The sequence below is a fragment of the Quercus robur genome, chromosome 11 (genome assembly GCF_932294415.1).
Source record: "Quercus robur chromosome 11, dhQueRobu3.1, whole genome shotgun sequence".
Classification (NCBI taxonomy): domain Eukaryota; kingdom Viridiplantae; phylum Streptophyta; class Magnoliopsida; order Fagales; family Fagaceae; genus Quercus; species Quercus robur.
Genome location: NC_065544.1, coordinates 11,100,403 through 11,115,307, shown reverse-complemented (window position 1 = coordinate 11,115,307; position 14,905 = coordinate 11,100,403). Strand labels below are relative to the sequence as shown.

General features: G+C 40.5%; 2 protein-coding genes across 5 annotated transcripts in view; one reads left to right on the top strand and one right to left on the bottom strand.

The window, feature by feature from the left end:
• LOC126706936 (TMV resistance protein N-like) overlaps positions 1–5,650 on the bottom strand; it is a 48,002-nt gene extending 42,352 nt beyond the window's left edge. For 2 of the 4 annotated variants that reach the window (XM_050406528.1, XM_050406527.1), the window contains exons 1-5: positions 4,915–5,650; positions 2,840–3,935; positions 2,458–2,742; positions 1,293–2,372; positions 277–1,216 (exon numbers count right to left, since the gene is read on the bottom strand). In XM_050406528.1, coding sequence (XP_050262485.1) covers positions 485–1,216; positions 1,293–2,372; positions 2,458–2,742; positions 2,840–3,935; positions 4,915–5,396 — 3,675 coding nt within the window. In that variant the 5' untranslated portion in view covers positions 5,397–5,650 and the 3' untranslated portion in view covers positions 277–484. Of the gene's footprint in view, positions 1–261; positions 1,217–1,292; positions 2,373–2,457; positions 2,743–2,839; positions 3,936–4,914 lie in introns of all 4 variants that reach the window. The other 2 variants (XM_050406529.1, XM_050406517.1) reach the window with 2 other exon arrangements.
• LOC126706938 (uncharacterized) overlaps positions 1–14,905 on the top strand; it is an 81,027-nt gene that overhangs the window by 54,159 nt on the left and 11,963 nt on the right. The gene's annotated exons all lie outside the window — the stretch shown is intronic.

The window sequence follows — 14,905 nt, the reverse complement described above, 5'->3', positions numbered from 1 at the left end:
GGGAACCCAGAAAGTTGAGAACTCAAGAACCAAGTCTAGCTCCACTATTTCAGATCATATTAGTCAAGCATTATAATTCCCCAAAACTAAAACATCAAATGAGATAGAATTCATAAGTTTTTTACCCTTTCTACATTAATTTTCCTCAAGTTTCCTTGCAGCCAAACAGAGACATAGTCACATACAAGAAACAAATGTGTGCCAAAAAAAAAAGACAGTTTCTGGGAAAAGGAAAACCCACATGAGAAAATAAGTACATACTTGAAAATGACATACTTTCTGGAATCTTTCAGTTTTTGAGTTGCTAAACCCAGCTCCACTCCATCATCATCATCAGCATAAAGTCCTGACACCCAAAGACGGTGCAGTGGTGCTGGTGGTAGCAGTAGTAGCACCAAACCCCGTGCTACCGGCAGTAGGACGATCATCTCTGCCGCTGGCATTGCATGGCCTCTTTATCCGAGTTACCTTGTCATTGTGTGCACTAATTGAAATTCCCAATCCAATTTTCAATTAGATTGGGCCCATTTGGATGCTGTATCCACTTTTGGTGTGGTGCGTCTACGTCATTAGAGGTACCTTCTCCACTAGGTCCAGCCCCTTCCCCATCATAGTTGTCATGGCTTTCCTTAATTATGGCATCTCTGGCTGAAACGTCAAAATCATCCTCATAGGGAGTGATGCTGCAGCTTCTGCTAGACCCAAAAATAGTTTGTTTGAGATCTTCAACATCTTGCTTGAATACCAAATGGGCCCCGCATTTTGTAACCTCCAATCCTAGACCCCAGGTTTTAAATTTAATCTCAATATCACTGAATCCATTAGCAAAGCTGTTACTCAACACGTCTTTCCAGTCCTTTCTAAAGAATTGAGAGGGAAAATATTGCAGCCAAAGGTGATGCCGTTCAATCTTACCAAATTTTTCAGAAAAACCATGGGCCACTACGTCAATTTGATTATTTTTGGATTCAATGGAACACGAAAGCTCATGTGTAAATCTATGAAGTCCCCAATCCTTAAAATCAAGTTGGTCTAATGGATTATGTTGGCGGAATACAAAAACAACACACACAGCAACTCCCATCAACTCGTTACAATAACCTAAAGGCATTTGCAGACTCACTGAAGCCCCCACATTTTGGTCACGAAACCAGTTCGGAATTTCACCTCCAGGAATGTCGATATAATGTGCCAATCTTTCTTGCCCACGGTAATGCTGAAATATGCAAATAATGATGATTAGAACTTCACAAGTGTGAGAGAGAGAGAGAGAGAGAGATAGAGAGAGAGACCTTTTCGTTAATGAAATAACATCTTAGAATTGTTATTAACAGGTTACTGTAGCCTTGATTCTCAATCAATTTGACGCAATTGAGAAGCCGAAGTGCTGGCTGAAAATCATATTCTGGTTCTGATGATAATGTTTCTAGCGAGGTACACTGTGTTGCATCGATATACTTAATGTTTAATGGAAGCTCAGGCAATGATCGAAGATTCTTGCAACAACTCAGAACAAGATCTTTTAGATTAGATAGTTGAATCATACTTTTAGGAAGCGAAACAAAATTATTTCCCTCTAGATTTAATTTCAATAAAGACGACAAGCAATCAAAAGCATTGGGAATTGCTTGAAGATTGCAATAACTTAGATCTAGTTCAGTCAAAGACCATAAGCCTGATAAAGAAAACTCTAACATGGCAGTGGGATCTGGACTGCTTCTCTGTTGCATTGAAGGAAAACTGAAGAGTTTATTCGAAGGTTTAGGTGATAGCCCTTTACATCCACGAAGAGACAGTACTCTGAGATTTTTAAGATGAGATGTAGGTAGGTATTTTATTGCAGTTCCACTCACATCTAACTCCTCCAAGCCTTCGAGATTCCCCAAATTCTCTGGTAGTGCATCAAGCTTTGAGCAGCCAGATAAAGTGAGAATTTTTAGAGACATTGAACTATAACAAGCATTTGGAAGATTTGAAAGGTTTTTGCAGTCTCTTAGATCCAATTTAATAAGGCCAGTTAAAAGCTCCACTGATAATGGTAGATCTTTTATAGCGGTCTCATTTAAATAAAGTTCAGACAAACATGACATATTTCCCACGACCTCTGGAAACTTCTTCAATTTTGAACATCCGGAAAGAATAAAAACTTTAAGAGATTCCAAGTTGATCTTGTGTGGAAGGCTTTCAAGGTGCTTGCAACCATTCAGATCTAATTGAACAAGCTGTTTGAGATTTTCAAGAGATGGAATCTTAGACAGTCTTGTACAACCTTGAAGAATCAATTGCTTAAGCTTTGGGACTCCACTTAGATTTGGGGTCTCAATCAAGTTTTGAGAGTTACGCAAGTCAATGAGTTTTAACTCATCTAAATTCTGTTATTAACCAATAAATAATTAGATAAACTCAAGCCTTAATGAAAATAAATAAAATACAAAATTGAATAAGTGAAAATCTAACCATAATTCCATCCCATAGTCGTTTGATGCCGCTGCAATGCATTTTCAATTCAACAAGCTTGTTTGGTTGGAAATTGGCTGGCATGGAACTTAAAGGATATCCATGCCATTCTATAATGCGTAACTCATTAGAAAGATAATCAAGGCCTTGTGGAAGTTTCACTTTACCCATATCACCCATTTTAAGCAATCTCATTTTTTTCATCTTTGAGAAGACTCCAGCATCCAAAAGCTCCTCTTTTTGAATAGGTATGTTTAGGATTATGCCTTCAACTTCCTTTGTTCCCTAATAACCAAGACAAATGAAATTAGAATAATTGTTAATCCTTAAAAGAATCTGTAAGAATATATTTCTAAGTTTAGGTTTAGACTAGTCAACTTACAGTTTTATTCTTCAGTACATGAAGGATATCCTCATAAAGCCATAACCTAGTACGTCCACCAGCCTCTTTTGGGGATCCACGACGAACTATTTCCTGACCCATTTCTTGCAACAAATCATGCATCCACAAAGTTCCATTTTCATTAATTGTTATGAGAGATTTATCCACAAGAACACCAATATTGTAGTCTGGATAGAAACCAAAACTTTGTAATATATCTCTTATGCAACCTTTATTCTCTCCTTTGAAAAAACATGCAATATCTAAAAATAATTCTTTTTGGGAATCCATTAATCCGTCAAAACTTATTTGAAGAATATCCAAAATTTCTTTATTAGGTTCTGCCTTTAGTTTATCAATGACACATTTCCATTCATCTGTGCTTTTGTTAAACAACAAAGAACCTAAAACTTTAAGAGCTAAAGGAAGGCCATTAGTGTAATTCACAAAACACATGGAAAAATCCACATAATTTTCTTTAGGATGGGGTTCCTTGAAAGCTCTCAAACTAAAGAGTTGCAAAGCTTCATCTTTATCCAACCCCTTTGCTGCATATATGTGATGCACACCACATCTTCTCAACAAATGGCTATCTCTGCTAGTTACAATGATTCTACTCCCTGGACCAAACCAATCACGGTTCCCCGCTAATGCTTCTAATTGTTCTTCTCCATCAACATCATCAAGAATGATAAGAACCTTCTTACTATGTAGTCTATTCCCTATGATATTGGTCCCCTGACGAACATTCCATATCTTTATTTCACTTCTCATAAGGATGTTAGAAAGAAGTTGTTCTTGTAAAGAAACTAGATGCTGATTTTTAGTTTTTTCTCTTACATCAGCAATATAGCTGCTAGCTTCAAAGCTATCTGAAATTCTTTCATAAATTTCTAGTGCAAGAGTCGTTTTACCGATTCCACCCATCCCGCAAATTCCTACAAAGTGAACACCCGAACTTTCATCTAAATGTAAATCCACCAACATTTCCCTCACACGGGATTCTATTCCAACAAGCTCCTTGGATATATTACTTGAGAATTGAAGCCTATCAAATATATATTTATAGATATCTGCGATAATCATTGCTTCACTTCTGCAAAGAAGATAGCATAACAATAAATTTGATGACTGTAGAGTATAGCATAAATACATCAGACAAAACATTCAAAACACAATCTTAGATTCATTCAGTAGCAAAAGGGGAATTCAAGAAGTATATAATATAGCATCATAATTGAGGTTTGAATTGACGTCATACAGTCAAGTGAGAACCACATTTTTCCTTCTAACTTTAACATTTTAATGAGTTGAGACTTGAGAGTGTGCTTAATTTTAATAAGTCATTTGTTGTATGATTCCTGGATTTAATTTTCATACTCCTTTTTTCTTTTTCTTTAATCTTCACAATAAGAAAAAGAACAAATGTAGTAGTTGAATTATTTATGATATATTTATGCTTATTGCCTGTATACTTGTCCAGAATATTTTGACTGTCCATCAAAGAAATTCTACAAGAAATGTAAATTAGCGAGACAATGATTGAGGCTAAAAGATTCCTTGACTCGGCAATTCACTTATAGAATGCAGATTACCAAGTTGTATGTTTTGTTGGGTAGGCAGAGAGGCCAACAGATCAGCAGCAAATGCTCTAGCTCGCTGGTCTCTGCTTAATTTTGCATTTTTTTTTCTCGCCATTTCTCAAGACTTGGCTTCAGCACTGGATGTTTACAGGTCTTGAAGTTTGTTTATCAATAAAAGTTTAAGTGATTATCAAAAAAATATTGTCTATATTGATTAATTCAGTAACAGACAGACTACCATGCCTCAAAAAAAGTTCTTCAACCAAAGTCCAACTCGAGCAGTTGAGCGTATAATCTCATAAGTCATATAATATACATAAAAGTGACCAAATTTAAAATTTTCTCTGGTTCTATTGGACTAAAAAAGAGTAAATAAAATTTGTCAAGTTAATCCACGGGAAAGTCGGAGTAATTTTAAAGAGTAGAAAATTATGACATTGATATAATAATATGAACAAAAGTAGTCTGCAAAAGACAAATGTAAACTGTTACCGATTTCGTAAATCCCATCCGGCTATATTGCCGACTTCATTCAAAGCAGCTTTCCATGCTTGCACGTCATCTATGTTAACAATAGTACCCATCTGGTTCCGTACATCAAAATTAAACCTACATTTCCGTACATCAGAGGGACTCACATTGTAAAAGACTGGCAAAATTGTCAACTTCTTCTCTTCCCTGCATTCAACAATCTTTACTAGTTCAATCATGCACCACCTTGAATAAACGTAGTTTTTTGAGAGAACGACGATTGCAAACCTGGACTCTTCTATTGCTTTTAAGAGCTCTTGAGAAATATACTTTCCCCGCTCAAGTTTCTCATTGTCTCTGAAGGTTATAATACCCTTACGTTTCAAAGCAGCGTAGAGATGGGCTGTAAAACTGTTGCGGGTGTCAACACCGCAAAAACTAAGGAACACGTCGTATTTCGGAAAATAAGAGGAAGAGGAAGAGGAAGCTGTTTGAGTGGCCATAGAAGCAATTGGATCAATGACCAAAAGTTTCAGTCACTTTGCCCGTAAAAAAAACCACCAAATTAAAAAGATTGATATTGAATTGGGTTTGCAAAGAAAGGGAGGAAGAACAAAGATAAAGGGGGAAGAGCGTCAGGATGAAATTGCAGGAGAGAGAAGAAGGAAAATGTGAAACAGCAAAAATAAAGGAGATTTCGGAGTTGGTGCGCTTTTTTTCTTTTTTTTTTCTTTCTCTAAAACCATTCACATACTCTACCTTCTTCAGTCCAAAAAAAAAACCATTCACATACTAAAAGTTTAGTCATTTATATAAAAATTTTAATTTTGGAAACTTTTTTAAAATTAAAATTTTAATCTTGTACTTATAACATTATGTAGCGTTTTTATTCGAATCTTCCGTCCATGATCGATTTTTATTTTTATTTTTTCAGGAAATTTCATGCTCAATTAATGTTGATATATCTGATAAGTGATAAGTATAAAAAAAAAATAAAAAAATAAATAAATAAAAAGCTCCTTATCCAAAACCAAAAAACACAAAACAAAACCCTCAATATGATGTAATTTTAACATTCTAAATTTAACGGTTTTGAATATATTTATTAAAAAAATAATACTACTGACAATATTTTCAAAACAATTTCATATACAAGTTATTGGTGAATAAAAAAAATAAGGTTAAGAATGGGATTAGATTAGTAACAATTTATCACATACGATTTATTATAAAACTATAATAAAGATATTGTGAACAATTTATCACATGCAAATAATTATTTGTGAATAATCATTTAAGCTACCTCTATGATACTAAAATAGTCATTTAGAAAGCAAGTCATTGCTTGGAAATTTCTAAATGGTTGGATACAGCTTTACTTTTCCTTCCCCAAGAGAAAGTATCAAGTATGTTTCCGTTTTAGTAGTCAAGTCAAAAAGACTTGCATCGGGTCGGATTAGCCGAATGATGTTTCCCATGTCTTCAATGCATAGGAACAAGTGTAATTTTAACATTATAAAGTTAGTGGTTTTGAAAATATTAATTAAAATAATAATAATAATAATACAACGTTAACAATATTTTCTAAACAATTTCAGGTCTCTAAAATAATGTCACAAGTGGAACCATATTAGAAAATTTTTTTTTTAGAAATAATTACAACATGCTGCTAACTCCGCAGTTAGAATTATTTCCCCTTTAAACCTCCAAATACTTTATGCATGGGAGATGTCAATTCACCTACAAGGCCTTTAGCAAAATCATATTCGAATTAGTAATAATTTATCACATACAATTTATTATGAAACTATAATAAAGACAATGTGAATGTAGCATTACTTGAAAAAAACTATTTAATCTTCTTGAATGATACTAAAATAGTAGTTTAGAAAGCATGTCATTGCTTGGAAATTTCTAGATGGTTGGATACAGCTTTATTTTTCCTTCCCCAAGAGAATGTATGTTTCCATTTAGTAGTCAAGTCAAAAAGCTGTATCCAACCATTTAGAAATTTTCAAGCAATGACATGCTTTCTAAACTACCATTTTGGTATCATTTTAGTATCATAGTGGTAGATTAAATAACTTTTCACAAGTAAAGTTATGTTCACAATATCTTTATTATAGTTTCATAACAAATTGTATGCGATAAATTGTGGAAATGAAGCTACGGCTCCAGCAGGTTCAACAGGCTCAACAGGAAGAGAACCGGTCCAAGGGTAACCTAGAGGGAGAAGGAGATAGTCACCAGAGAGGGACCCCTCAGAGGCTAACTACTCCAGACGAGCAGAACTCGGATTTCCTTCGAGAAATGAGGAAGGAAATGGATGAACTAAGGAGCGCCATTAGGGAGAAGACGGACCGAAGCATAGATAAAATGGTAAGGACTACAGATTCACCCTTCACCGTCGCGGTACTTGAATGCCCTGTACTGTCAAAGTTTCGCTTACCTCAACTCGAGCCATTCGATGGACTAAAAGACCCACAGGATCATCTTAATACCTTCAAGACGACTCTAGGTCTTCAACAACCACCTGACGAGATACTGTGTCGTTCCTTCCCAACGACTCTCAAAGGAGCTGCAAGAGAATGGTTTACGAAGTTGCCAAACTCGTCCATAGACAACTTCGATCAGTTAAGTAGCGCCTTCTTGCGCCATTTCATAGGGGGGCAATGTCCAAGGAGGCCAGTAGACTACTTACTTACCATAAGGCAGGGAGAGAAGGAAACGCTGAGGTCGTATATCAAACGATTCACCCGGGAGACTCTGAAGGTGGACGAAGCTGATGACAAGGTGCAGCTGACGACCTTCAAAGCGGGGTTGAGGTCCAGAGACCTCGTGGCCTCCTTCGCTAAAAACCCCCCAAAGACGATGGCGGAAATGCTCCTAAAGGCACAGAAATACATGAATGTTGAAGATGCTTTAGCTGCCATAAAAGATACCAAGAAGCCAGGGGACAAGGCCAAGAGGGAAGACGACCGTAGGGGGCAAAAGAGAGATCGACCAGACCGTCGGAACAATGACGGGAACAGGAGGAAGGATGATAAAAATCCCCGGACGGTAAGATTTACTCCTCTGGTTATGCCTGTTGACAAAATTTTTACGCAGATCAAGGACGAGCATTATCTCAAGTGGCCCAGGCCATTGCACTCATCCCCCAATGTCCGTGACAAGAACAAGTATTGCCGGTTCCACAAAGACCACGGCCACCACACAGAGGATTGTAGAGATCTAAAGGAGCAAATAGAGGAGTTGATATGGAAAGGGAAGTTACAGAAGTATGTGAAGAAAGGAGAATATAGCAAGTTCAGGGACGACAATAAAATCCAGCATGAATCCTTCTCCCGGGATGACAACCGTCCGTCCCAGCCTCCACACCAGGTGATTGGGGAGATAAACACGATCACAGGAGGACCGTTCTCAGGAGGATCGTTTAAGTCACTCAAAAAGGCATATCAGAGACAGGTGAACAGCGTCCATGCCATACCTCCGTCCAAGCACCGACGAACATGCCAGGACATGTTTTTCAGTGAAGGAGACGTCATGGGAGTGAAGCAACCCCACAACGATCCTCTGGTCATAATGTTGAATATAGAAGGGTTCAATACCAAAAGGATCCTCGTTGATAACGGAAGCTCCGCGGACATCATCTACTTCCCAGCCTTCCAGCAGCTGAGATAAGATCCAAAAAGATTTCGCCCTTTTGACTCTCCACTCGTCAGTTTCAGTGGAGACAGGGTCTACCCCAGAGGCATAGTGACATTGACGGTGACGGCAGGGACCTACCCAGTATAGTTGACTAAACAAGTAGACTTCCTGGTGGTAGATTGTCCCTCATCCTACAATGTCATCATTGGGAGGCCCACCCTCAACAAGTGGAAGGCGGCGACGTCAACCTATTGTTTGAAGGTGAAATTCCCAACAGATAATGGCGTCGGTGAAGTGAAAGGTGATCAAGTCCTGGCAAAAGAATGCTATCAAGCTGTCCTATCTGGGAAGGAGAACCACACATGGATGATTGAAGAAAAAGAGGAAGACAAGATAGAGGCCCTGGAAACAATGGAATTGGTAGAAGGAGATGCGAACAAGACGACCAAGATAGGGACGATGTTGAGCCCCGAGATGAGAACAAAACTCATAGGGTTCCTTAAAGAGAATCTAGATGTCTTTGCATGGAGTCACGAGGACATGCCGGGCATATCTCCAGAAGTCATTCAACACAAGCTGAATGTAGACCCAAAACGGAAACCTGTTCAGCAACGACGAAGAACCTTCGCCCCAGAACGAGATCAGGCAGTTGTAGAGGAAGTTACCAAACTCTTGACGGCTGGATTCATCTGAGAGGTGTATTATCCTGAATGGCTCGCAAACGTCGTCCTGGTAAAGAAAACAAACGGGAAATGGAGGATGTGCGTGGACTTCACCGACCTGAACAAGGCGTGCCCAAAGGACAGCTTCCCTCTACCAAGAATAGATCAGCTCGTGGACTCCACAGCCGGGCACAAGTTACTGACGTTCATGGACGCCTTCTCAAGGTATAACCAGATAAAGATGGCTGAAGAAGACCAGGAGAAGACCGCCTTCATCACAAGCCAAGGACTCTACTGTTACAAGGTAATGCCTTTTGGGTTGAAAAATGCTGGAGCTACGTATCAGAGGTTGGTGAACAAAATGTTCAATCAACAAATTGGCAGGAATATGGAGGTGTACATGGACGATATGCTCATCAAGAGTAAGGAAGAGCTCACACATCTGGACGACTTGAAGAAAACTTTTGCAACCCTCAAAAAACACCAGATGAGGTTGAATCCAAGTAAGTGTGTTTTTGGGGTAGCCTCGGGGAAGTTCCTGGGATTCTTGGTGTCCTAGAGAGGAATAGAAGCAAACCCAGAGAAAGTACGAGCTATCATCGACATGGCCTCACCCAAAACCGTCAAGAATGTTCAAAAACTCACAGGAAGGATAGCGGCTTTAAACAAGTTCGTCTCTAGGGCTACAGACAAATGCCTGCCCTTTTTCAAGACTTTGAAGCAGGCTTTTTCCTGGACCGACGAGTGCGAAGCGGCGTTCCAAGGGCTAAAGCATTACCTGAGCAGTCCACCTCTCCTAAGCCCATCCAAAGAAGGAGAAAACCTATACTTATACCTGGCAATGTCAGCCTCGGCAGTAAGTGCAGCTTTGATTAGAGAAGAAGGCAAGAAGCAGCTCCTGGTTTACTACGTCAGCCAAGCCTTCCAATGAGCTGAGTCCAGATACCCAAGGATCGAAAAGATTGCGTTTGCACTAATAGTAGCCTCGCGTAAGCTCAGACAATATTTCTAATCAAATCCCATTCTTGTAATGACGGACCAACCAATCAAGAAATCAATGAACAAGCCTGAAGCAGCAGGAAGAATAGTCCAGTGGGCAATTGAACTTAGTCAATTTGACATCGATTACCATCCTAGAACAGCGATCAAGGCGCAAGCTCTGGTGGACTTCATCGCAGAATTCACTCTTCCAGACGAAGATAGGGTTACTGACGAGGTAGATAAATGGACAATACAAACTGATAGTTCGTCAGCCCAAAAGAAGGGGGGAGTAGGGGTCATCATAATCACCCCTGACGAAGAAGTGCTGAAATATGGGGTCCAACTAAAGTTCCCAGCCACCAACAACAAAGCTGAATACGAAGGAATACTGACGGGACTGAGGCTTGGGAAAGCTTTTGGTGCCAAAAACTTGTTGATCCAAAGTGATTCAAAGCTAGTGATTGGACAGATCAGGGGAGAGTACGAGGCAAAGGAAGAAAGGATGCAGAAGTACCTCGAGCTAACGAGACAACTAACTCAGGAGTTCGATATAGTGGAGTTCGTGCAGATCCCAAGAAGTCAAAATATGGTGGCTGACGAAGTATCAAAGCTAGCGTCATCAGAAGAAGGGGGGATTAGCACAGACCTGGCGATGAAGGTCCAAAAACACCCTAGTATCGAAGAGGTTGCAACATTCACCATCCAGAGCACAGACACCTGGATGACGCCCATAATATCTTTCCTCCAGGACGGGCGCCTCCCTCAAAACACAGAAAAAACTAAAAAGATCAAGAAGAGAGCAACTAGGTTCACGATTCTGAATGACGCCTTGTACAAGAGAGATTTCTCTATGCCTTACTTGAAGTGCGTCGACGAGGAAGAGGCTAGATACATCCTGGAAGAAGTTCACGGAGAAATTTGTGGCGACCACGCCGGCTCTAGATCCCTGGTGAACAAGGTGGTAAGAGCAGGATATTTTTGGCCAACCATGCAGGTGGACGCTGTTGAGATCATTAAGAGGTGCGACAAATGCCAGCGATACGGGAATGTGTAACGGCTTCCAGCAGAGAGAATGACGACCATAGCTTCCCCATGGCCATTCGCACAGTTGGGAATTGACATCGTCGGTCCTCTGCCCCAAGGTAAAGGTCAGGTAAAGTTCCTACTTGTTGCTATTGATTATTTCACAAAATGGGTTGAAGCAGAGGTCCTAGCAACGATCACTGAGGCCTGGATCCGGAGTTTTGTGTGGAAGAACATAATCTGCAGGTTCGGGATTCCCTTGACGATCATATCAGATAATGGGAGGCAGTTCGATAGCCAAGGCTTCAGGGAATTCTGTTCAAACCTTGGGATCAAGAATCAGTTCTCGTCCCCAGGGCATCCTCAAGCAAACGGGCAGACGGAAGTGACGAACTGGACTCTGCTCAAGATTATCAAGACCAGACTAGATGATGCGAAGGGTACCTGGCCAAATGAACTACCAAATGTCCTGTGGGCCTACAGAACTACCGCCAGAACCCCAACAGGAAAAACCCCCTTCAGGCTTACCTATGGCACAAAAGCAGTAATCCCAGTCGAAGTGGGGGTAACAAGCATCAGATGAGGAACTTTCAACGAAGGGATCAACGACGACGAACTACGACTCAACCTGGATTGTCTAGACGAAATAAGAGACAACGCATCCAGCAAGATGACGAAGTATCAGAAAAAGATGGCCGAATACTACGATAAGAAGGTTAAACTTAGACAACTGGACATAGAAGACCTCATCCTACGCAGGACCACCACAGCAACTAAAGACCCTACCCAAGGAAAGCTGGGTCCTACGTGGGAAGGTCCTTACCGAGTCATTCATTACTCAAGGCAAGGAAGTTATCACCTGGAAACCATGGACAGACAAAGGCTCCCTCGACCATGGAACATCGAGCATTTAAAAAAGTACCACCAGTAGATGTAATAGACAAATACAGTCACTCTTGAATTTAATTAAAAAAAAAAAAAAAAAAAAAAAAAAAAAAAAAAAAACTTTGTTCTTTGATGTCTTTATGCCAACAGGTCTAGCCAATTGTAAGACGAACTAACGTAACAAGATTCCGCCTTGACGGATGTAAATTACTGACGACAACGCCAACGGGTATAAGGCAAACTAAAGTAACAAGACTCCGCCCTGACGGATGTAAGTTACTAACGACCTCATAACAGGTACAAAATATGTGAAAGCCAAGTGATAAGATTCTGCCAAGACAGATGTAAATCACTGACGAATCCAGAAGTGACGAGATTCCTTAACCGAATGTAAGTCACCAAAAAGTGGCCAAGTAATAAGATTCCTCCAAGACGGATGTAAATCACTGACGAGATTACTTAACCGGATGTAAATCACCAAAAAGTGGCTAAGTGATAAGATTTCGCCAAGACGGATGTAAATCACTGACGAGATTCCTTAACCGGATGTAAATTACCAAAAAGTGGCCAAATGATAAGATTCCACTCTGACGGATGTAAGTCACTCACGAAGGCACAAAAGAAAGTGAATGTCCCCAGTACGTGCTGACATAATCCTAAAGCCTACGCAAATGGCAAAGTCCCACTCGACGAACTCAGGATACTGACGAACCCGCAAGAGAAAGAACAAGGAGAAAAAGAAGAAGGACAAAAACCCTCATCAAGAATAAAGAACGACGAGCAAATCACGGCTAAAGAAATTTACACAAAGTACCAGCTAAGTACAAGGTATGCTAAGAAGTTTATGCTAAATCACAAACATATGCATGGTCATAAACAGTAGCATAGCCACAAAAGCAGGTAAGTACTAAATCATAAAAAGCCCAAAAAACAGAGGGCAATTATCCTTGTTCTTCCTACAGACCCATAAAACGGAGGGTCAAGAGACATTGTTCTGAAAATAGAAATAAAAAATATATATATATATATATTTATATATATATATATATGTACATCTCCAAAAAAGGCCCAAAACACAACGGGCAAATATAAAGGATAAATTTTCCTAAGTATTAGGTTCGGGTGTCTGGAGTGTCAGTAACGGGATCGTCAGTAGCAGCAAAAACATTCTTAGCAGTAGGGGCGTCATCAGCAGCAGGGGCGTCATCAGCAGCAGGGGCGTCACTTTCAGGTGTAGAAGACTGGGCAGCCTCGTCAGCAGCCATTTCTTGATCTACCACCTCTAGATCCAAATTCGGCAGATCAACCCCTATAGGGTGCTTGACGAGGTACCTCCGAAGGAGCTCGAAGCCCTTGAAGTACTAGCTGAAGAGTACTGTAGAATACTCCTCAGTTTGCTGAAAGGCCTCGACGGACCTAGCAGCGATCGTCTTCAACTTCTCCTTTGCCGCCTGAAGCTAGTCGTCCTTCTCTAGATTCAGCTGACACTCGACCCTAAGGTCAGAATTCAGATCCTTGACTTTCTCCTTCAATGTGGCAGCCTCGTCCATCGACTCTATGAGGTCCTTTTTTAGCGTCGAGTTCTCCTTCTCTAGAGCCTCCATCCTGGACGTCAAAGAAGCCACCTTAGCCTCTTGAGTGAGACACTCAGAAGCAAGGTGAAGGCTCTCCTCCAACACCTGACGAAGCAAGATAAGTGCATCAGTAAAAAAAAAAAAATGGGGAAATTGATGTAAGAAGAAACCAAGGAAAACACATGAACAGCCTTACCTGCACAATCTTATGAACGTGCTGACTTGCAACCACATTGATAGGCACTCCAGAAAAGACCTTAAGGTCTTCAGCCCTCACAACGTTATATGCCCGCTCCACAGCCATGCCTTCGTCGTCAAAGACGAATGAGCCAACTCTCTCCTTCTCTTTGTCTTTGGCTGACAGTCTCAGCCTCTTTGATGATGGGGTAGGGATCTCCTCAACTGAAGTTGTCGGCGAAGCCACCCGTGTACCCTTAACTCCCGAGACGATGGGAGTGGCATCCGCAGAGGGGACGACAGACGAACCCTTCCCCGTAATACAAACTACCTTTTTACCAATATTAGATAAGGGTTCGTCCTTCTTGGACCTCATCTTGGTGTACATATCTTTGTTGAACTTGGTCGTCATCTCTAAAAAAAAAAAAAAAAAAAAAACTAAGAAATCCAAAGTACGCAAGTGTAGGCCAGTATTGACGAGGTAAAACACTTACTCTTCTTCTCCTCGATGTTAATGCTGCGCAAAATGTAAGGAGATGGATCCGGGCCTAAGCAGTAGAAAGCAAGGGTCCGTGGGTCAAGGAGATCGTCCCAACTCTCAATCGACTTTGCGTATTCGATTGCCTTCTGAACACGACCCTGATATTTGCTCTTCAATTTGGGGCGCTTCTTAACTGCAAAAGAAAGTGAACGAGTGGTTAGTGACGACCAAACATGCAAGACAAAAATAAACAGACGAGAAGAAACATGGACGCACCTATGTTTGGGGTTCCCCACCGACGAAGTAATCTTGGGATATCACCCCAAGCCTCGCTAGAAGGGGTCTCAAAGTCATCCCCGGACACGAAAATGAAACGTGACTTCCAGTACCTGAATGACGAGGCTAAACCCTTAATGATTCTAGTCCCCCTCGTCCAAGGGACCAGTTCATAGTACACATACTCTTTCGATTCCTTTAAACGGTAGATGTGGACGAGCTCACTCACTTTGATCATATCTTCATTGGCAGCCAGCCAAATCTCCATACAATTGATAACTATCCTCCAGGAGTTAGGCATGAGT